This window comes from Cricetulus griseus, chromosome 3 (genome assembly GCF_003668045.3).
Source record: "Cricetulus griseus strain 17A/GY chromosome 3, alternate assembly CriGri-PICRH-1.0, whole genome shotgun sequence".
Taxonomy (NCBI): domain Eukaryota; kingdom Metazoa; phylum Chordata; class Mammalia; order Rodentia; family Cricetidae; genus Cricetulus; species Cricetulus griseus.
This window is the reverse complement of record NC_048596.1, coordinates 204,213,199-204,236,946: the sequence shown is the minus strand read 5'-3', so window position 1 is coordinate 204,236,946 and position 23,748 is coordinate 204,213,199. Positions and strand designations below refer to the sequence as shown.

At 39.7% G+C, this 23,748-nt stretch overlaps 1 protein-coding gene across 19 annotated transcripts in view; it reads right to left on the bottom strand.

The window, feature by feature from the left end:
• Positions 1-23,748, bottom strand: part of Pard3 (par-3 family cell polarity regulator) — a 543,701-nt gene that overhangs the window by 214,566 nt on the left and 305,387 nt on the right. For all 19 annotated transcript variants that reach the window (XM_027404768.2, XM_027404778.2, XM_027404773.2 and 16 more), the window contains 5 exons: positions 21,977-22,116; positions 18,761-18,889; positions 16,234-16,272; positions 7,603-7,791; positions 6,773-6,943 (listed from right to left, as the gene is read on the bottom strand). In XM_027404768.2, coding sequence (XP_027260569.1) covers positions 6,773-6,943; positions 7,603-7,791; positions 16,234-16,272; positions 18,761-18,889; positions 21,977-22,116 — 668 coding nt within the window. The remainder of the gene's footprint in view (positions 1-6,772; positions 6,944-7,602; positions 7,792-16,233; positions 16,273-18,760; positions 18,890-21,976; positions 22,117-23,748) is intronic.

Here is a 23,748-nt window from a genome sequence, read left to right as displayed (position 1 = left end):
AGCTAGGTCATTAATAAAGGTTCCTATGACTCATTATTATAATTTTATTTATAAGCATAAAAGTTGGTAATAAAAATGAATAACAATATAAAAATATTATGTTTTCAAAAGGCTATTCAGATGATATGTTGCTTTTATAAATGGCAGTGACATCTTTTTAATAATAATCAACTGGATATTCTCCAACAATTATGGTTTTTTAATTAACTATTTGGAATAATTCTTATGAAAAGCTAAAAACTTGTGTTTTTTTTTTTTAAATAAGGAGGAGTGTGTGTGTGTGTGTGTGTGTGTGTGTGTGTGTGTGTGTGTGTGTGTGTGTGTGTGTCTTGTCTTTTTCTAAGGCTGCAATAGTGTGCCAAATGAAGGTTTTCACATACAGAGAATGAACCCCTGAACCCCACCACCTCCACCTGGAATGGCAGAAAGCTAAGGCAGAAACAGCCTAATCTCCCCTCAGTTACCCTTCCTGGATCCTAGCTAGTAACTGGGAGATCTCCTTATTTGAAATTTCATTTTATGAACAGAACTGTTTATATTTTAACCTCATTGTTTACCATAAAACAGGTCCTGGCTAGCTAAATGATTAGCTGAATAAAAAAGTGGGTGAGTCCGATTCTCCTGAAAATGGCACACTAGGTTATGTGGAAGTGATCCAGCACTGTATGAATTTTGACCTAGATTATAGGTCAAAATGCTACTGTCCAAAGGGTCAAGAAACCTGAAGTTTCATATCTGAGGGAAAGGTTTTTGGCTTTTAAATTTTATTTTGAAACTAAAATCTAATTATATAATTCTCCTCTTCCTTTTTCCTCCCTCCCACCCCTCAGAAATTCATGGCCTTTAAGAATGGTTATTGGGGGCTGGAGAGATGGCTCAGAGGCTAAGAGGCTGCTCTTCCAGAGGTCCTGAGATCAATTCTCAGCAACCACATGATGGCTCACAACCATCTGTAATGAAATCTGGTGCCCTCCTCTGACCTGCAGGGACACATGCAGACAGAACACAGTATACATAATAAATAAATAAATCTTAAAAAAAAAGAATTGTTATTATGCTGAAATACACAGATGTAACCTTCTCAGGCCATATATTGTTACTTATGTGTGTATGATTTCAGGACTGGCCATTTGATGGCAGATAACCAACTGAGGAGAGTTTTAGGGCTCAATGTCAGCCTCTGTTATTATTTAGTTTCCTTTGTGTCCTTAGGTGATGACAGCAAGCTCCCAATACAAGCTCCAGGTTACTGGGCCATTTTGTAGAAGAACCAGAACTCAGTAGGCTCTATCTTTCTCTGAAGTTCACACAAGTTTTCCACGTTCCTCTCACAGCACTGAGTAAGGACACAGCCAGTCAGATTTAACAGAGGATAGTGGCACTCCTGTTTCTAAGTGACTGTCAATATGCTAGTCACATGGCCCCTGCTCACTTCACTGGCTATATGAATCTATCTCTTAAAACACACAGGACAAGAATCAGGAATGATTTTCCAGGCCCTTCCCTATTCTATAACACTTTCTGATTCCAAGAGGATTAAGTCTAGGGAAAGAATTAATTTTGAAGCAGTCATTTATGTCTAGATCCCCTCATATGAGGTATAAGATACAAGTTCACCTGGCAACTCTTTATACATAGGCTAAAATAAGGCCTTATATAAAATTTCTTCTAACAGACATACTGAAATAACTATGCAATGTTGAATTATGGTAATGTCTGCAAATATCTATATCCTTCAATGTTTAAAAAAAGCCTAATTCTCATATATAGCTTATTGGGATTACAAGATGGGGGGGGGGATTACCAGTCCCCTCTAGCCTCCTTTAGAAAGCAACACATTTCTCCCTTGGGGTAAATGATATCAAGTTGTCTTCCTGTTTCATGCATTCCAAATTGGAAGGAAGAAAGGAACATGAGGTTGGAAAAAAAAAAAAAAAACAAACAAACAGTCTCTAAAATGTCCCATCATCCTTCAGGAATGAATGGTAGTGGGGCATAATTTTTTAAAATGTCCCATCATCCTTCATGAGTAAAGGGGATAAGAGGCCTATGAAAACAGTGGAGAGAAAATTCTGAAATTAAAAGGCTATTGGAGGGCCTTAGCTACCAGAGAAAGGCAGAAGCAGCAGACAGAGAAAAGGCAGAGAGCACCCTAGTGAGGGAGCAGCACCTGTGGATGAAACAGAGCTTAAGCAGGTTGCACAATACAGACAGCACTAGGGCCCAGTTGCCAACAGCCTGTCCTTGAGGCCATGTGACAAGGGCAGGTATCTATCCTGCAGCATTGAGGAGATCAATTTGGTTGGTGGATAGAGAGCAGTCTATGGAAGAAGAACTAGCTACTGAGAATCAGTCTCTAGAGCTGCCCTTGAAGGCCAGAGGACGTGTCCCTAGTGCTGGGGAGTGGGGCTAGGTGGAGATAGTGCCCAGGCAGATCCCAGAGACTAGCAGGCCAGCCAGCCTAGGTAAACCAATGAACTCTGGTTTCAGTTGTGAGACTCTATCTCAAAAAAATAACATAGATAAAAAAAAGAGGAGAGTGTGTACACACACACACACACACACACACACACACACACACACACACACACACACACACACGCACACGCACACAAGCAAGTACATACCACATAGCACTCCCATATATAATGAAAGGAACCATGAGGCCAAATACACAAGCTTCCTTTCACAAATCCTCAATTTCTTTAATAAGACATTAAGGATACAAGCCATAAGCTTCAAGAGGAGTGGGTGAGACATCATCTATGGTCCCAGACTAAACTCTCATACCTACAAGAGAGAGTTCAAGCATATTATGTGGACTGAGGCTCATTCATGTCAGCAAGATGGGCTAGGAGGACGTTCATATTTACTGTAGCATAATTTACACAATCCCTCCCCAGGGCTCAGACAGAAAGTTTGTCTGAAGAAATTGATATAAATGCCATGCCAGCAAAAGCACATGTAAGACCTACTGGGAACCCAATTGCACAGCTCCTCTGGCATCGTAAATTGGTAGGTAAATCCTGTCAGTACAAATAGCTCCTCCATTGTCTTAGAAAGCTCGGCACTTACAGTAGGATAACACACACACACACACACACACACACACGCACGCACGCACGCACAAATATGTAATTGTGTTATAACCTTACTGTGTCCTAAGGAACAGTAAGAACCAGGCATGTAGGAAATGTTAGCAGAGGAGAGCGGCGTATTTGAGTCAGCTATGTCTATTGCAGTTGCTCCTACAGTTAAATCTTCTTCATTCACATAAATTCAAATGCAGAAGTAAATGTGACAGAGATATTTCAGTGGGGATTCTAGACTCACATCCTTCACAGAGCAAAATGGAATAAATCAATGCCTTTATCAAAACATTTTTAAGCTGGTGCAGGATTGCCTTCCTCTTGGGGAATCATAGTCCCACAGAAAGAAGGGTCTTCTTCGTCATTCCTTACTGCAAAAATCTTCCACAACATTCCATATTCTGTAGTGTGTGGAGGCATGTGTGTGTGTGTGTGTGTGTGTGTGTGTGAGAGAGAGAGAGAGAGAGAGAGAGAGAGAGAGAGAGAGAGAGAGAGAGAGAAGAGAGAGACAGAGAGAGGGGGGAGAGATGGGGAGAAGAGGAAGAGGAGGAGGAGGAGGAGGAGGAGGAGAGAGAGAGAGAGAGAGAGAGAGAGAGTGAGAGAGAGAGAGAGAGAGAGAGAGAGAGAGAGAGAGAGAGAGAGAGAGAGAGAACAGTTGATGTCCTCTATGGCTATCTCCTTTATTTAGAATCTCTTATTGAACCTGGAGCTCCAAAATTCAGACAGATGGAAGGCCTGTGACCTCCAGAACCCACAGATAATCTTATCTCTATGTCCCTAGTGCTAGGATCAAAACCTAGGTCCTAAGGCTGGGTGTTGGTGGCACATGCCTTTAATCCCAGCACTTGGGAGACAGAGGCAGGGGATCTCTGTGAGTTTGAGACCAGCCTGGTCTACAAGAGCTAGTTCCAGGACAGCCTCCAAAAGCCACAGAGAAACCCTGTCTCGAAAAACCAAAAACAAAAAAACCAAGAAAAACAAAAACAAAATAAAACCTAGGTCCTTATACTTGTGCAGTAGCATCTTCCCACCATGCTGTCTTCTTGGCTTCCTGATCTTGATTTAAGAAGATCAAGGCGACGATCCATTTATAAATAGAACCTGCTGTGCATCCATCAACACATTTTCTGACATACAGTAGATGCTCAATACACACCTGTCAACTGACTACTGCCCTTGTGAATCAGAAGCAACTCATTTCTCTATAGGAACTATCTAATAGAGACACATGTGTTGCACACCATCCTGAGAATTTAGCATCCTCCACAACTTAGAATAAAAATAGCAAACAATGATTTGACAAAACAACACACCTACCACTCAAGGCATGGAAGGCTAAAATGCAAGTCAATGAGAGTACATGCCCAATAAGTGTAAGATGCTGTATCCACCCACAGCACCACAAATAGAATAATGAGGGGCAGTCCTGCAAGGCTATAGGACCCTCTTGAGTCAGACTTGTACTCTTCCCATACCAACAAATGTCTGTCCTATGTGTTTCCTTTCTGAGGTTTTTACTTAAGGTAATGTTATTCTTTGTTGCAGAAGTTAATTATGGCCAACTCATTCTATATTTGGCAAATAAAAACAATGCAAGCATTATTGGTTTGAACAAGAAAGGCATCCATAGGTTCACATATTCATAGCTTAGTTACAGGAAGTAGCAATATTTGAAAGGATTAGAAGGATTTGGAGGTGTGGTCTTGTTGGAAGAAGTGTGTCACTGGGGCGATCTCTGAGGTTTCAAAAGCCCATGCCAGGCCCAGGCACACTCTGCTTGCAGATCAGGATGTAGCTCTCAACTACTTCTTCAGCACCATGCCTGCCATGCCTGCTGCCATGTTCCCCACCATGATGATAATGGACTAAGCCCATGAAACTGTTAGCAAGTCCCTAATTAAATGCTTTCTCTTATGAAGAGTTGCCTTGGTCATGGTGTCTCTTCACAGCAATAGAACAATGACTAAGACAAAAGCCAATGGTCCCATTGAGGTTAGTTCCCTCTACTTAATAGTACTATACTCCAGAGACATTCAATTTGCAAAACAGGAGTGTAACCTAGACACAGTAAGTGACAATGATGTTGCTTTAAAATGAAGAAGACAGGCTCTTAAAGAAGGGTAGACTTCCAAGATCTGCCCAGTGAAGGGCAGCAGGCAGCATGAAACTTTCCAACTTTCCCCCAAGTCTTTGAATAAAGTGTTTTGACTCCAAAAAAAGAAGGAGGAGGAGGAGGGGAGGAGGAGGAGGAGGAGGAGGAATAGGAGCAGGAGGAGGAGGAATAGGAGCAGGAGGAGGAGGAGGAGGAGGAGGAGGAGGAGGAGGAGGAGGAGCATCTATTTTCCAATGTATTTTTCTGATTGTTTCCAGTTTCCGTGAGTATGGTGTACACGCATTTGTGTGTGAGTATGGGTACAATTGAGCCATCACATGTATGTGGTTCTGAGTGGCTGTGGATCCTTGCCATCTAAGTATGGCAATAGGCCCCTTGACAGAGGGGCCTATTCACTGTTTGCTGCTGCATATACTAAGCTACCTGGCCTGTAAGCTTCTGTCTTTGCCTCCATCTCAACATCTGAGCCCTGGGACACATGCTTTTCCAATTTCTATGACTCAGCTGTAATTTACTTTATTCTGAAATGTGGGTACTGGAGTACCAGTGAGAATACAAACAATTAACCTTACATTTTTCAACACACTCCTTTTTAGACATAGGCCCACTATCTATGGAGGCTGCATCATTGAAAATTTAGTCTATGTTTTGTTAGAATTTACAAACACATCTATGTATCATTTACTTTTACTTTCCAATGATCTACTCTGTGAGAAAATTTCTTTCCTTTCCTTTAGGAAAGTCAAGGAACAAACCTTTCCAGATAGGATGCCCTGGCCCTGCAGTCACTGCTAATCACATTTGCCAGTATTTGATTTTGTCTGATTGCAGCAAACCCTTGGTGATGGGCATGGTGCACCCAGCTCTGTATGTCTGCTAAACATTTTGTGTGTAGTTGAGATCTATGGAGAAAACAGTACATTCAAAAGAATCAGCACCACAGGGGCACAAGAGAGCAGGCATTTTCCACTCACCTCTGTGAGACAAAGACTTTTTTTTTTTTATAGCCATCCACAAAAGAACATGGATAAAAGGCAAGTCCTTTCCATTATAGGATTAGACAGAGGCATGCCACTTCACATAAGCAAAGCAAGCAGCTCTCTCATTCTGGCTCTCTCACTCCATGGAGAGCTAACACTTTCTGCAAGACTACTGCCTGCCGGAGAGATTGTGGATCCTGCTTTCCCAATGACATTCAGCTAGCAACAGGTAGCTCTGAGACATTATCTTGTGAGTTGCAACAGGAAAATTCAGGTACATTTTGAAAAACTTTGAACACAAAATCAACAAAACACATGACTCTGGATCTGATGTCATAAGTTCATAAAGCCCTTGCCATGTGTTCATAAGGCCCTGGGTTTGGTCCCACGCATTGTATAACCAAATGGTGGTGCACACTTGTAACTCTAGCACAGGAATATCAGAAGTTTAAAGTCGTCTTCCACCAAAAGCTCAGACTATGATGGGTGACATGAGACAATATTTGAAAAAAAAACAAAAAAATCTCTATGGGCAAGCCCACACAATATCAGCAATGTGACTGCTTTTCTAGGCAACACCCTGTGTTCACCTCATTGCATTTGCTGATCCTCCTGGCCACGATGAGCTGGATCATGCCACGCTTGTTGCCCTCAGTGGACATGGACCTCCGAAGAGTCTCCATGGCTTCCTGGTTGGCTTTGCCCAGCAGAGACTCTCCATTCACAGCTATCAGCTGGTCATTCACTCTTAGCCTTCCATCCTGTGAGGAAGGAAAGTAAAGTGAGTATTGCTGAATGGTTCGCAAAAGAGATTGCTTTTCCCTAAGTTTAAATAATTAAAACAAGAGAGGAAAGAAAAAAGGATCTGGGAGCTTTAATCACATTGCAAGCAGCTGTTGTAGCCTGTCTATTTTAGTCTTCTAGGCATCCCTGAGTCATTATTATAATCTGCTAACTAAAATGGAATACTAATTCAAAGAACACAAAGTGATCATCACTCACTTGCTTTTAGAAACAGCCATCAAGCTGATTTATAAGGAAGATCCACAACGATCAAGACAACTGCAGAAAAGTGGTCTCAACGAAAACCCAGGAAACTTACTCTAGGCTTAGGAGCAAATAACCTACAAGCCTCGAAACAAAAGAAGAACCTTCTCCCCAGCCCAGGACCTGTGCTTAGCCTCTGCACATAGCTTCACTGAACTAAGAAGACTATAGATTGTGGGTCATGTGAGATTAAAAGGAAGAGTTGGAGTGATGAGCTCCATCACCCCTTTCCTTGGTGTTTGGTCCAGGCAGGGGTTCTATAAAGAAAGAAAATGTCACAAACAGAACAGAAAGAAGGTAGATGTGAACCCCTTGCAGTGGGTGAGAAACCCTTTCAGTGGGTGCAGATTGAACCAGGCTGACAGGCGCTTACTTTGGATGCAGCTCCACCATTAATAATGGACTTCACGAAGATTCCCAAATCTGCATGGTTCTCTTTGGAACGGTTCCCTTTGACACTGACACCAAGCCCTGCAGATCCCGAGTCATTAAGTGGAACTTCAAAAGTCAGAAACTCCCTGGTCCCATCAGGGGTAAGAACAATGTCCTCATCTTCAGCTTTCTAAAAGGGGAAAGAATTGCACAGGGTATTAAAATATGAATGGCTCTCTCAGCTACAGACCCGTAATGGTAGTTCTCTGATCAGCACTGGCAGATTATTTCCACCACATGACAGGAACATGATGATGGTATAGTTGTCCTTCAAGAGTAGACTAAACCCCTGCTGTGAGTAGCTTCAGGCTATATGTACATCAACGTTGCACCAAATGTTGCAACTGATTCTAAGAAACACATGGGGTAATACAGAAGGGATATGTAGATGCCTAAAGTCTGGGGCTAGTATGTAAAGTCTTTGTTCTGTTCTGTATTAGAAACCAGCAGAGAACACAGCTTGAAAAAAAAAAAAAAAAAAAAGACAAGATTAAACAGAAGTCTCCTCAAGCATCGATTTAGGAGTGGACAGACCCCAGTGAGGCCTGCCCATTAGTGCCTCTCTCTTTTCCCAACTTTCAGACACTGCTTCAACATCCACTTAGCCATTCAAAACGTGCCATCACTGACAAAGAATAACAGTACAGTGATCTATCACTTATCCTAAATGGATAGTTTTCAAACAATTCTTGATTACTCTTAAACGTGATTATTATAGAGGATGGAAACAGGATTGAGTTCTTAATTTTTCCTTGTACCCTACCCAATTTTTGAAAAACTCTAAGAACTCAAATCAAATAACTATGCAATAATTTAAAAGAGAATTTGAAACTTTCACATGTACTCCTGATTTCTTAATTAAGTTTTAGAAGAACAGTATTCACCTGTGATTTAAAAAAAGAATATAAACAATGTGCCATTTTAAAACCTTTGAAATCCAAAATAATGTTACATGTAAAGCAACATTTCTAATTTGCAGACATTTGGTGTATGTGTGCGTGTATATCTGCTTGTGTGTGTGTGTGCAAGTACATATGATGAAGCAGGGGCCCATTGAAGGAGGTCTCAGTCTGATGCTGGCCTATATGTCTAGCCACACAGGAGTACATTCCTGGAAACATTTCAAAGACTAGCCTGACAGTGAGTAAGGAGTAGGAGGTTTTCAATGACATAAAATAACAACCTCTTTAGAACATGAAAAGTATGCAGTAAAAAATGAAAAATAAATGTTTAAAAGACGTAGCCTATGTAAAGTAAATATTTACCATCAAATTGAGCTTGTCAGCTCATTGTAAACACTTTCTTATCTTTATAATATTCCCAGAGAATAATTACAAAACAACAAAACCAATGAATTGGAGACAAACCAAGGTCAAATAACTGCATCAAAATATTGATATTTTGATCACACTTACTATTCACATACTTACTATACAGAAATATTTTTATACTCATGTGATAATCTATAAATACAAATGTTCATTTCATTTTTCATTACTTTAATTTATCTGTATCAAAACAAGTAAAACACTAAGTAATTATTCTTCAAATGACTATTACAACCTTAATGTAAATATATATATATATATTATAAAGAAAAAAAACCACCATCTGGGGAATTGGAGGAGTTCAATGCAAGAACTCTGGCCTAGAAAGCATTTGCAAGGGCCCAGGTTCATCCAAGCACTAAAAACAGCCAAAGTAATAATATTTAAAAGAACACACTACATGGATAGATCTCAATATATAAAAAAAAATAACAGCATCAATAACTCCAAGCCATAATTTTGCCTTTCTGTATATGGAATTCAGAAACAAGAGATAAAGCAGATTTTTGTTGACCCATATTTCTATTACTGAGAATGCTGCATTTGAGAGGCCATAGAAGCCATAGCTCCTCAGCCTTTTGCTAAGATAAAGGAATCACAGCTGTGTCTAGCAAACACAAGGCCTCACCCTTAACATTCATTCCCTCAGATCCAAAGGATCTCAATTGTCATTGACTGATTCAGATTTTCATGTTTACTGATTTCAACATTTCCATAATGTTTTTACAAAGGCTTAAAATTCTCATTTTTTGCCTACTTGAAAAATCAAGACAAGGAGCTGAGTGAATTCATAGAAAAAGGCTAATCAAGGTGGGTGTGCTTCCCCACTGCCTTGCTTGGCAGTGTCACTTACTATGAAAGCTGCAAGGGGAGGCAGAGGTGGGGGGTGGGTTGTCTCTTACAGTTCTCATATCAAACCTTGAGACTTTATTACCATTAAGAACATGAAGGGAGACACTGTAAGCTTCATTAGCATTTCATTATTAATCCACTTGGCTCTTGAAGAAGATTGAAATTAACACCAGCTTTTAGAAATTAGGTTTTTTTTGGCAGTAACTTTTAAAAGTTTGCTCTTCAAAGATCATTTGAGATGCAAAATTATAAAAATCTCCACAAAGCTGAGCTTTGTACAGCATCTCTGTGTTGTGACCTAACAGAAACTACTTTCCAACTTCTTGTTGTGCCACGAAGCTGTGCCTTTCCAATCAACCGACTTTAGTTCCCACTTCAGAAACAAATGTTAACATGTTCTCCAACATGCTCAAGGCAATTTGGCAGTTCACTTCCTCAAGCACAAGGAAAATGGATATGTCTGTGTGTGTGTCCATGTGTGTCTGTCTGTAGAGCACTAACAAGTTTTCCATCAAACTTGACTGCAGTTCTTCCCTGTTCTCTTCTCCACTGGCAATTCTGCCTTCTAATGTCCAGAAAACAAAGGGTATTTTTGCCAAGCATGTTAGAAATAGGAGCCCTGCTACCTAGTTGCCCATTATCCTCAGAGAAGCAGAAGGGTATCATCTCCCATGTCCAATGCGGAAGAAAAACAGTAAATAGCCTTCCTCATGCCCTAGTGTTTTTTCTTGTGTCAACAATAGTCCTAGGAGGTCTGAGACACTGGTTATCTATTAGGGACTATGAATCTACAGTGACCCTAACACGTGTTCTTTTCCTAAAGAAAGGGAAACAACAAATCTCTACACTTTGGTAGATAAAAATTTATAAAATATTGTGAAGAAAAAGGGAAAAGTTGTAATCACAGAATACCATAAGGTGGGGAGAAGCACTCAGTGACAGCTCATTTAGAGAATACAGTGCACAAAGTTTCTACCCAGGAGTCCTGCTCTACTGAGTTAGCAGCGATTCTGTAAAGCCCTGGTAGATTATTAACAATGGACAGATTCCTCCCACATCAAATTAGAAAGGGAGGTAACCAAGCCATTCACTAAGAAAGAACAGAACAAAAAGTAAGCCCAAACATCAATTTTTAAAAAGTTAAACAGATTGGGAATTGCCCAAGTGTTAGAGGCTTTCTTCAGAACAATGACATTTGGCAATGTGCTGAACCAGGTGTGTCTGTGCTGGGCATAGTGGTGCATACCCATGACCTTAGAACTTAGAAGGCTGGGGCAGAAGGACCCTGAGGTCAAGGTCAACCTGAGCTCCTAGAAAGGTTGTCTTCAAAATGAGAGATGAGGGGAGGAGAGAAAGGAAGGGAGGGAGAGGGGGGTATGTCCTGGAGTGACAGGTGAATACATAAACAGACAGAGCATTCAAAATGCAATTGAAGAGCCTTTAAGTTTATTGCATATTGCATTAAAAACTGGGTGTGGCCATGTGCAGAGATTTTCAAGGATGCTGGCTGCTTTCATTACAACTACCACAAATAGACACTAAATGTCTGACACAAAATTAATAAGTAAATTACCATATACTTAAAGAGCATATATCACTCAATTATTTAAATTGTCTTAGAAAAACACCTAGTCAGATAAAAAAATATTTATGATGGGAAATTTGGGTTTGCTGGAATAAGGATTTCTTAACTTGAAGTACTTCGCCCATCAAAGCCTTGACAGTGACTTTTGCAAATTGCTTAATTTCTTTTCTGTATCAGCAAGAAGCTTCAAACCTTGGGGTGGGGGTGGGGGGCTTGATGGTGTGCCAATCTTAGGTATTGTGAAAGACATGTCACTTACAGCTCCAGCACAGGCACATGGGACAGGACACAGATTGGCTACCTATGAAATGGAAATTATGAGCAAATACATCAACATCATGCAATAAAGTCACAGAACTGCAGGTAGTTTTCTTTTGCTTGGATGAATTTTCTATAATCAATGTTATTATTTTTGCAATCAAGAAATCTAGTGTGCCATTCAACTCTTTTTCCTCAAAGACACAAGATGGGGGATAGACATAGACACAAAACAAAGACAAACACAGTAGAGGGGGAAGACAGAGGGAGGCTGGCTGGGCAGGGGTTGGCTCTGGGGTCATGGAGAGGATGTAACTGAACGAAAGTCATCAGGAACAGCAGCCCTCAGCACATCCCCCAAGAGACACGTTCACAAGAGCTAGAGAGAGAACATACTGTGCAGGGATTGTAGACAAACATGAGCAGAATTTTGTCATTTTAATTAAAAGGAAGACTTCTTAAAATAGAATTTATCTTCATTTAAAAAAATGGATAAACTAATCACAAGTCAAGGTTAAAATCTGTAACTTGATGAAAAACAAATTCTTTTGAGATAGGATGATATAACCCAGGCTTGCTGTGAACTCTCTCTATACATGAAAATTGCCTCAAAAACTTGGTCCCCATTCCTCCACCTAATGAGTGATAAAATTACAGGAGTGCATCACCATGTCTGTCTTCACATTTTTACTTATCAGATGAAGCATGAACATTTGATGTATGTTAATTGACCCTGTCTTTCTGAGGCTCATTATTTAGATTGTTTATTTGTATAGTAATTAGGGATTGAACTCAGGACATTGCACAAAGTAGGATATACCACTGAGCTGCAACCTTGGTGGCCCACCCTTTGATTTTTTTGTTTTGTTTTGACTGACATGGGCTTTTAGGTTTCCTAGACTGGCTTTACCCTACATCATCCCAAGCAGGACATGGCATGAAGATCTGTCTACCTCAGCCTCCCTGGTGCTAGGACCACCAGACCTGCGTATTAAGTCTCAATCTTATATCTGGACTTACTGTTTTATTTCCTTATTCAATGAATAGCAGATATTTTTAAAGACTAAAGTCTTTAAAATACCTAAAATACCCTAAAGGGGTATTTTTCTGGTTTGATGATAATAATGGGCATTAACATCCAGCAACTCCCCAAAAAAGTATGCAAAGAAAAATCAGAAAAACCCATGTTAAGACATATTCTCAAACTGATGTACTCTTTAAGGGATGCTCTCAGAGTAGGTTTTCAAAAATGTAAAACAAGGAAACAAGGAAGGAATAGTCCAGGCTAAAGATTACAGATGCATGACAACCAAATGCCCACACCACACCATTAATTACCCTGTAGCCCAGAGGTCTATTCTTACTTATTGCTCATTTATTTTATAAACAATTACTGTTAGTTAGACCACTCTGAAAACAATGTCAGTTCATTGGTATTAATAACTAGGGTATGGCTGCATAAGAAAATGTCCTTGCACTGAGACATTTCGGAGGAAAGAAAGAAAGAAAGAAAGAAAGAAAGAAAGAAAGAAAGAAAGAAAGAAAGAAAAAAATCACACAAGTAATTTACTATCAGTTCAGAAAAATGTTTCAGAGAGAATGGTATGAAGACTGTGTGGAGGAAAAAGAAGGTGAAAACTATGTTGAATGTAGCAAAATGTTAACAACGGAGGAGGTGGGTGAAGAGAACTTCCTGGATTCTGACAGCACAAAAATAATTACCTAAATGATTGATCCATTCAGAATACCCTTGCAACATTCGGGCTATATTAAAATTAAAAATTTCAACAGAAAATAACTTTAAAGTTAAAAAAATACAATATGTTGCAAAGGCACTAAGTATATCACTACATTGCAAAGACGATGACTGATAACAAATAATGAAAATATTTCCAGGAAAATATGTCAGAAATATTAAGCAGTCATTTTCATAGTAGAGGGATTTCAACACAATTCCTTAGTGAGTCAGCTCTGTTTGTCTTTCCAGCACCTTTACATTCTGCAAAGAGTGGATAAAAATCAGTGTGGGCAGATGAGGGATTTTAATCATATGCTTTGAAAAACCCACAGAAGTTAGTAAGATTCAAAGCCACAGAGAAATGTCACTCATTCCCATAGCCAGGCTGCAAATCCTCCTTTCAGTATTTATATTGCAAATACTTGAGGATATGGCTATAGCTGTGGATAATACTAATAATACGTAAGATAAAAATAAATATGTACACATAAAGATGTATGAGAACATAAATGTCCCTTGACTCACCATGGAAATACACCTAGATAAACCTACTCTAAGCTGAAATACCACAAACCTAAAATGCATTTAGCATACCCAATGTATATGACATCACAGCTAACACTTCAGAACATTTTTATTAGCTGACATTTGGGTCAACTATCTACTACAAATATTACTATCTGAGAAGGCACTCAAGTTTCCCAGTCATTGATTAATTTCCCATGGAAACTGAGGTAAGAGAATGGATGTTACATGTATATTTCATATTCTTGTGAAGTTGAAAATTGGTATTTTGACCCTTTGTAAGATGTGGCTGCCCATGTGTTGGCCTTTTATGTCACAGGCAGTTTATATTCAAAGTAAATCAAATGTTTCACACTTTTTTCTGGCCAAGATTTGCTAGGACTTTTGAGGTGTAAATTCATGACCAGCTAGGACTCCCTGTGATAGGTGGTAAAACAGTGTCAACCTTTTAAAAGTGAATGGCTGGCTGCGGGTTCAGTTCTGCCATAGGCTGGTTGGTCAGCATTTGCATGGGGTCAAGCCCAGCACTGAGCAAATAAACCAAGTTTTAAAAGTGATCCATAGTTCACATGCTACGTAAACCACAGTTAATTACTAATTTGAAATGCCATCTTCAGACACAAACATACAAATGTGTAAATATATACACATAATGCAGGAGAACCTGCCGGCCAGCCTATCCAAGCTGAAGTTGCCCTGCCCAGGTGCCCAGGCCAGTCAGCATGAGCATGCATGGCAGGCACATCCTCCCTGAGCCAAGCCTGCCTCTATGGCCAGAGACTGCTGAGGAAGACATCTGACCAGAGACACCAATGAGGAAAGGTCAATGCAGCACAGTCAGTGACCTGAGCCAAAGGGACCTTAGGAGGGGATATAAAGGCAGGCCTAACTTTCTTAATAAACAAGTCTGCAGCATGCTCTGCTACTCACTTGACTGCCTGTGCCTGAGTCTTCAGTGCTGCATCTTCTCACACCCTCCCCCCAAGGGGTGTCCGTGCAGGGTCACCCACAACAACATATCTGTACATAGGTGCAAAATCTATGTTTCCAGAATTGCTCCTTGGTGTTAGGTGGCCTGCTAGCCTGTGCACTGGCAATCCCCACAGGCCCAAGTTACATAGCTTTCCATTATCTTTGCCACAGTTTTTGTCTTTTCAAATAGAGTGATCTCCTTCCTCATCTGTCCTCTCTCACTAACAGCCTCATGTATAATACCACTGTGGCTTTCATTGGCTGTCATGGCTGAGTTAATCTACAATCAGGAAATCCAGGCTGTGGCTCTTTCCAACCTGTATTCATAGGTGTTATCATATTCTTGATGCTTCTTCCAGATTCTGCTCTGGGGTCTTATTTTCCTTCCATTTTTTAAGTGATGAAATATTTGAAAATAGCATTCTATGTATTAAAGTTGCTTGCTTATATATCTATATTAAAAAAAATATTAATTATGTCCCTGAAAACCATATATATTGAGGATCTGGGGTTACCTATTTGGTTACAAATTTTGAAAACAAATAGTAACAGTACCCAGTGTGAATATTGTTTTGTTAACTTAATTTTTTTTGGAGACAGGGTCACTATACAGCCCTAGCTGTCCTGATAGTCACTATGTGGACCAGGCTGGCTTTGAGCTCACAGAGATCCACCTGCCCCTGGCTCCTGAGTATCGGGATTAAAGGCATGAACCACCACACTCAGTTGAGATAGGGAATATTTTTATTCTGTGTTACTTGATGTGCAAAGATCCTGACTTTGGCTGACTACTAACAGCTACTATTAAATCTCCTCTCTTCCACCATGTAGCATATCATCACAGAGACCAACCCATCGCCTACTATATAGACAGTGTATGCTTTGGTACACGCCGGAATGCAGCATACCCTTAATTCTGAGTGTGAATTAGAGTTAGTCTTCTAAAACAGACATGGCTGAGCCACATCTGTATTTGAACTTGAGCATAGAATACCTGACTTATCCCCCTTCCCTTTACTAAGACGACAATGTTTACCCTAATTACTGAACTATCACCTTATCACCATGGTTATACTTTATATTATACTCTCTTAACCTCATCATATTATACAAAGGAATAGGAAATAATTCTGGCATCTCCCATTTTATGCTTTTTTGACAAGTCCCCATTCCAGGCCCCTCCCCAAACATGGAAGGAAATAAAAGTTATTTTAAAAATAGATCACCTTGGTAAAGAGGAGGGAAAATAATATCATACTGAATTAGCAAGTGAGCTATTTATCTTTGCAACATCTCCAAAAACAAGTTTCTTACCGTTTCTTTTGGAATCTGCATCTGGCTGGGTTCAGCATTCTGGAAGAATTAAAGAAAAACATGAATATTTCCATCATCAAGGCCCAGGGACACAATATTTTATTCAAGAAGATTAGGTTGTTTTCAACACCATAAACTAAGCTGAGTGGTAGTGGTGAATGCTTTTATTCTCAGCACTGGGGAGGCAGAGGCAGGTGGATCTCTGAGTCCGAGGCCAGCCTGGGCTACAGAATGAGTTCCAGGAGAGCCAGGGCTACAAAGAGAAACCCTGTCTTAAAAAACAACAAAACGAAATGATGATGATAATGGTCACGATGATGATGATGATGATGATAATGATGATGATGATGATGATGATGATGAAGAAGAAGAAGAAGAAGACAATGATAACATCCATAACTATCCATGAAGGCTCATGATAAGATGACCGACACACAATTTTCTTGTAAACCATGTCAGGTCTTAGACACATATTTCAGCAGTTCTTCTAGACACGAATTTTCACCAGCTCATTCACAGTACCTCATGAACTTATATACAGGAAAATAAACCTCATAAACTGTGTTTCTAAATATGCTACTATCTCTAAATGTGTTTGCCAACCTCCACAACCAAACCCCAGTCTTAAAGTACAGGACCACTTGACAGCTCTGCAAATAAAAGTAGTCAGGATAGCAGTGGGAAACACAATGTGATACTTGAAGGTGTTCCACAGGGAACAAATGTAATTCTTCCCACGGAATATAGAACATGAAAGGCTGGTATTTAGTTGATCTAATTTTTAACAAAAGACAAGCACTAATTTAAAATTATTTCGATTAAGACCCACAAAAATGAAACAGAGACACCCCAAACACAGAAAGTTACATTAATTGTAGTTAAGAATTATTTTTAAACACTCCCTTTGACTTTTCAGAATGTTATTATTTTAAGTCTCAAAAAGCAGCTGCAGCACACATAACAGACTGACAGCCTACTGGCCCCTTCCTTAATGAAAAGCTCACAAGCAATAAATTAAATAACCAAGGGGGAGGGGGAACAAGAGCAGCAGACGGAAGAAACAGAAGCCTGGGAGATCCGAATTGGCCCAGAAGAACCTGCATAACCTCAGGCTGGCACTTGCTCCCCTGTGAGACTGCTGAGGAGCAGTGCTGCAGCCTGGCATGTCGGGAGGCCAACAGGCAGCTTCAGAGTGCCAGGCAGAGCTGGAGCTTCCTGCCTGCCCAGGGGAGGCTGGTACTTAGGAGAAGGCTCATTTACAAACGAATAGAGACATCCCAGATTCAGGATCAGGTGGCATCTTAAACACAAAATTGGATAAGAGTGGAAGAAATGGAAACTGAATTTAAATTGGGAAATAATGCATTAAACATTTGTTAACTATGATGAAGTTTTCATAATTTATTCAAAATAAATCTAAACACAAGTGTTCACTTCTCACCCTATCACGGTCTTAAAGCCCTACAAAACCATGGAAGACTTCCAGGTATGTGTGTAACCAAGGAACTGGATATCCATGATTGAAATTGAGCTTTGTTTTAATAGCTATTTAAATAACTAATTTTTATAGAGAATGTATCAATCATGATGCATCACACTTGCATAACTTAAGAAAATCAGATCTATATGACAGATTTGGGAACTATAGTCCTGAACCTTGTCACTTGCCATGGCAAGACAAAGGCTTCAAAGCTAGCTGAAGGAGATATCAAACATTCTGAAATGGATCGGGTCAAATCTGCTTTGGAATATTTAAGATGCTAATTGGTATTGAGCCAAAACAACCTTCTAAGCACATTAAAAGATGAAGATGATGTTTCTAAATGAGTCACTTTTATAAATTTTATACTTTACATAATTAATAAAAATAAGACTTTTTTTCTTTTCAGAAGAGTACTCAAAACTACATTTACTCTATACATGTTATTCCAACCAGTACCATTTCACTTTCTCTGTCCAATGGATGTCAGACTAGAGGACAAAAGTAAGCTATAAACAATGTCATTATTTATGTTTTGCCAAATAAGGTCACTTACACTTGCAATTGTGACAGGTCTTGCCTCTTACATCTTTTTATGTTCATAACAACTATTTTGCAAGTTTCCCTATCCACCAAACAGGAAAGACCATGAACTTTGCTTAGCTGTATGTACTATGAAAATCTGAAACCTGAGAACATGTCACATGAGGGGAAGAGACAGCAGTATTTCACCTGTAGCCTTTGGGGTGACAGTTATGAAATAATTAACATCTCGTGGTTCAATCAGTCTAGCTGGGAATGTACAGTTATAAATTCATGAAATCCTCCTTGCAAGCTATTTATTAAACACTCATCCACTCATAGTTGAGGTATCTATTGCTAAGACTGGCATAGTTAAGGATGTTTGCAATGAGCTAAGCATGAAGAAAATAAAAACTAGAGGAACTCCTTAGGACAAGTCTCCATAAACATTCACCAGTAAGTAGGTGGCCTAGATCACTGGTTCATGTGCATGAGAAGTCTTCCATCTGCCCTATGGTTACACACCAGTTCCCTCGGGTGGAAAGTGTCTTCCTGGCGAAAGATCAGAAGGCTCACGGTCCCCTCCATCTTGGTGCTTCTCAACAGGGAAACAACTTCCTCTTGGGACTTGCCTGCTAAATCTACTCCATTGACCTAAAACAAAGAGAAAACATTTAGCTACAAGCCTGCCCAGACAGGCAGTGGAAGAAAAACCAAAGATCAAGAACTGAGAGCATGTGTTACTAAATGATTTGAGGCTCTTTCCATGCAAAGTTTGGTCATGACCAGGTAAACAGGGAAGCTTTGGCGGCTCATAGAAGAAGTCAACCAGATAGTCAGAAGTCAGTGAGGAAGTAATAAATCTTTTGTGTTCACCCATAAACCAGAAGCTGCAACCGCCAGGCTTAAAAGACAACATGCCATAAACTGACAGCAACCATGAGGTCCAGTCAACATGAAGCTGCTATGAGAATTGAGCTCTTGCATGGACTTGTGCATAACTTCCAAGAGCCAAACAAAGAGGTACTGTTCTGGGAAGATGAATACAGCACCAATATTTTAGTATACATGCTTTAAGTTTCAGTGAAAATGAAGAATAAATATTTTATCCTTGAAGGGTAAACATGAAACACCAAAAAGTTCACTGAAAAATAACAACAATTTGAGAGGGGAGAGAATGCCTCATCTCAGTTTTCCCAATGTACAAGAGAATTCAGTCAGGCAGAATTTTGGAAGAATACATTTCTAAGTAATCTTATCATTTTTCATCCATGGGAATTATAATGTTAGTTTCAAGGAAAGATGTTCTTATTTTTATGACTTATTTATTTTTAAGAGGTATGTTTTGGCTATGTATATAACACAGGTTGAAGTTACTACATAGTTGGGGAAGACTTGACTCACAGTCCTCCTGCCTGGGGCTCCCAAATGTCAGGATTGCATGTATGCATCATCACAAAGTAACAAGTTTCATTTTTTTAAATATATATATATATATATATATATATATATATATTGTTCTCCCTATATGAGTCAAATATTACAAGACAAATAAGTATATTACTTAAATGTTAATATTAAAATTCACCTGTATTTAAGGTATTCTGTAGAACCTAGCCTTTTTGTTGAAACATTCTTCACAGAGCTTCATATGCTCTAATTCAGGGATGCTAGCAAACTGAAAACAGTTCAAACCAATGAAAAGCTTGCAGACAGTAAGGGGAAGACACTAATAATGTGAAACTTGTTCTGTTTATTATTCTTGTTATGACCCAGATGTTAAGGAAGCTGGTGCACTGACTTTTACATAGTCTAGGAACTCCAAGGACACTGCAGCAGTAGGTTTGAAACACACAAGTTTCAGAACTAGGTATAAGCACTAAACCTGACTCAGAAGCAAGGCAGGCTACAGAGTGCTACCACCGCTCACAGAGAAAATGAAGGTGTCTGTGACTCACTGAGAGTAAAGCCATTACTGACTAAACAGATGCAAACACAGTGATGATCTTCAGGAGGGAGGGAGGGAAGGAAGGAGGGCAGCAGAAAAGTAGGTGATGGATAGGAGCAAGGAGGCAGGCGCACATGCAAAGACAGATGAGCCCTGCCTGTAAGCCCTGAGTTCATCTCCAGCTCAGACACAGAAACAGAGAGTGGGGCAGAGACAGAAACACAGCCAGAAAAGGAGGAGAACAAGTAAAGAAAAAGGAAATGGGCTGGCGTTGGTGGTGCATGCTTTTAATCCCAGCACTCGGGAGACAGAGGCAGGCGGGTCCCTGTGAGTTTGAGGCCAGCCTGGTCTCCAGACTGAGTGCCAGGATAGGCTTCAAAGCTACACAGAGAAACCCTGTCTCGAACTCCCACCCCCCCCCAAAAAAAAAAGAAAAAGGAAATGGAAGGACAATTTTTTTCTCTTTTTGAACTTAGAAACCAACTGAGACTTACAAAATAAAACTAGCTTGCTCAGTTTATATCCTAGAAAGAACAGAATTTTCTAGGAACAGTCCCCTTTATATGAGTTGGGGATGAATCCTTCTGGCTAATAGACTAATTCAGTATAGTCTGAAACATATCACCATATGTGGAGAACAAAAGGGAATGGCATAAAATTTAAGGGAGAAATTCTAAAATGAAGACATGAAAAAAAAAAAAAAAAGGAAGCAGTTTCTTAGCTCTGCTACTCCTCAAAAAGCCCTTTAGAAAGTTCAACCCAGAGTGCTCAAAGTGGCACTGGAGAGGACGTGGATAAAAGTTCATTTTACCCATATTTGAAGAATAGATAATGAAGCATGATTTCGGTCAAGAAGAAGGGACAACAAGGGACCAGATAGTGGCCCAAGAGTGGGGACTGTGGTTTAGAGTACAAACATGGTTCAATGATGAGGGCCATGGCACCTCAATGGATGTGGCTCAGTGATGAGTTGCTGGATCAGTGGGAAACTCTTGCCTAGAATTCCCCAGTGAGGGCACATGGGTATGGCTCAATTGTGGGATTGTAACTCAGTGCTCAGAGGCATGGCTCAGTGGAGAAGTAATTGCCTAGGATTCATATGGAGTTGGGCTTCATCTTTAATACCAATAAAAAAATAAATGAGTAAAAATTAAAACAGATTTGTTTTTCAGAAGTAAACACTTAGAAAAATAGGTGTGAAGTTCTAACTGAGTTGGTCCCTCACTTTTTTATATGCACACAGCTTCCGACATCTGAGATTATGTCTAGGTGTGCTTTTCCACAATGACCTCAAATCCCAGAGACATTAAACCCTAAGCATCAAAAGGAAATTTCTAAAGTCTGACTTTCTTTCTGTTAATATTGGATGTTGTGTTTTGGTTCATGGTCCAGGTGGCCCTACTAACCTTTTAGCCCTACTTTCAAGACAGGTTCACATTTACTCTGTCTTGGTTCTGATATCTGTCTAAGTAGTTGACTTGCCTATGCTGTCACACATTGAATATTAAGCTGTCTAAATGCATAGTCACAGAGGTATGCACATGCATAATGTCAAAAGATGCTCTAACCTCAGAAACCAAATATCTGTATAGCTAAATATTTACAAATAATCTAGACAGAAAGGTAATTTCTTATCAGATAACATGGGGAAATATAAAGTAAAACATTGTTTTCTAATGCAATATTTCTGCTAAACTACAGAATTTCACATTTTATGAAAACATTTTCAAACTAACTCCTGAAGAAGGGAACTTTTCAGGGAAGCCAGAAGCCTTTGCCCAGAAGACACTCACCTCTATGAGGCGGTCTCCCGCCTTGAGTCTGCCATCCTGAATGGCAGCCCCTCGAGGAAGGATGTTCTTGACGTAAATTGGAGCTGAGCCACCTATAGTAACATCTCTGGAAGTGATGCTAAACCCCAGTCCTTCAGTACCTAAGCCAGAAACAGAGACATCTGTAAGTGCTACTGTGTATTGTGAACTGTGTGTGTGCCACACACAAAGGACTAGCTAATATTCAGTGTCAGCTTTACCTCTTATAATATCCAGTGGCCTACATTTCTTTTAATACTTTAAAAGTTTCAATAAAGTTTTCAAATTAGACTAAGTTTGGAAGACTTAAATTGTTTAGCTCTAGAGATCAATAATCTTTTTTGGTGGTCTTATCAAGGACAGGTGCAAACTGAAGAACTCATATGTCAACTTTAAGTCTTTGGATACCAAATGAACCTGACAGCTCTTCTTGATGAAATCATGAATAAACACTTCTGAAAATACCTATAAAGCCTCTGAGGTCTGGAGAGATTGCTCAGTGGTTCAGAACACTTACTGTCCCAGCAAAAGACTTGGGTTTGATTCCCAGCACCATCATGGTGGCTCATAACCACTCTAGTGCCAGAGTATTCAACACCCTCTTCTGACCTTGTCAGGCTGAGCACTCATGTGGGATGCAAACATACATGTAGCTAAAACACCTAACACACATGAAATAAATTGCAAGAAACTCCATGAAACTTTAAAAAATCAAGTATTAGTAATAATGGTCCCCAGACATAGAGCACAAGGTAGCAGAAATGGAGAAGATGATGTTGGGGGTGGGGGCACCAGTAATATTTTCAGAAACCAATCCTTCTCATACTCTGAGAACAGCAACTGACTTGCATATATGAACTATATTGATTACCCTTGTCAAGTTCTCTTCCAAGTAACAGAAATCCTCCCATGTGTGGTCCATCTCCCACCACAGGACAGACCATTCAGGGAAGAGTCCACTTGGAAATCAGGGCTACTGAACCCTAGGGTCACCTATCATGTTTAAAGGTACCAAGATTACTGGGATATCAGTAAGTCACTTTCCTGATTTACCTAACTCCTAGAAAATCATCTTCTAAGATCAGGATGTTTGGAAAAGAGTTACAGTCAATTAGAACCTGAAAGAAAGTAACAAAAATACATCAAAGTGCTACATTTCAGTTAGTGTAATGGTAAATGCATGGTCATTGTGAGAAGCATATAGTGATGCACAAGGTGCACAGTGAAGAGTATCTTAGCATGACGCGAGGCTCATATAAATATGAATCAAAAATATAACAAATGAGAAAACTAAGACAGGTAGATAAAACACAATAGAAAGGAGCAGAAATGAATGATCAGTAATTGCTGAAACCAAACATGACATAAATACTCTCAGGTTCAAAAAAACACGCCTCTATACCCAACGGGAAGCCAGCTACAGACCGAATGTTAGTTTCTGCTGCTGTCTGTGCTGGAGCCTTGACTGGCAGGCTGTCTATATGAATTTTACTAATTATTCTTCTGAGGCTGTCCCATATGTCTCTGTGCCTTCATGAAACTCTAATGACTTGCAGTAACATCTATTAAGAAAGAATCCTAAATTATTCTCCTTTGCAATATTAATTTGTACAAACTACAAAGATGGAGTATTATATGAACCACAATTCTACTAAAAAATCAGGAATAAATCCTAAATCTATAAGCCAGAAGTTCAGGCAATGACCTTTAAGGGAAAGATAAATAGACGTCAATTTTCATTTGGTGAAGCCAAC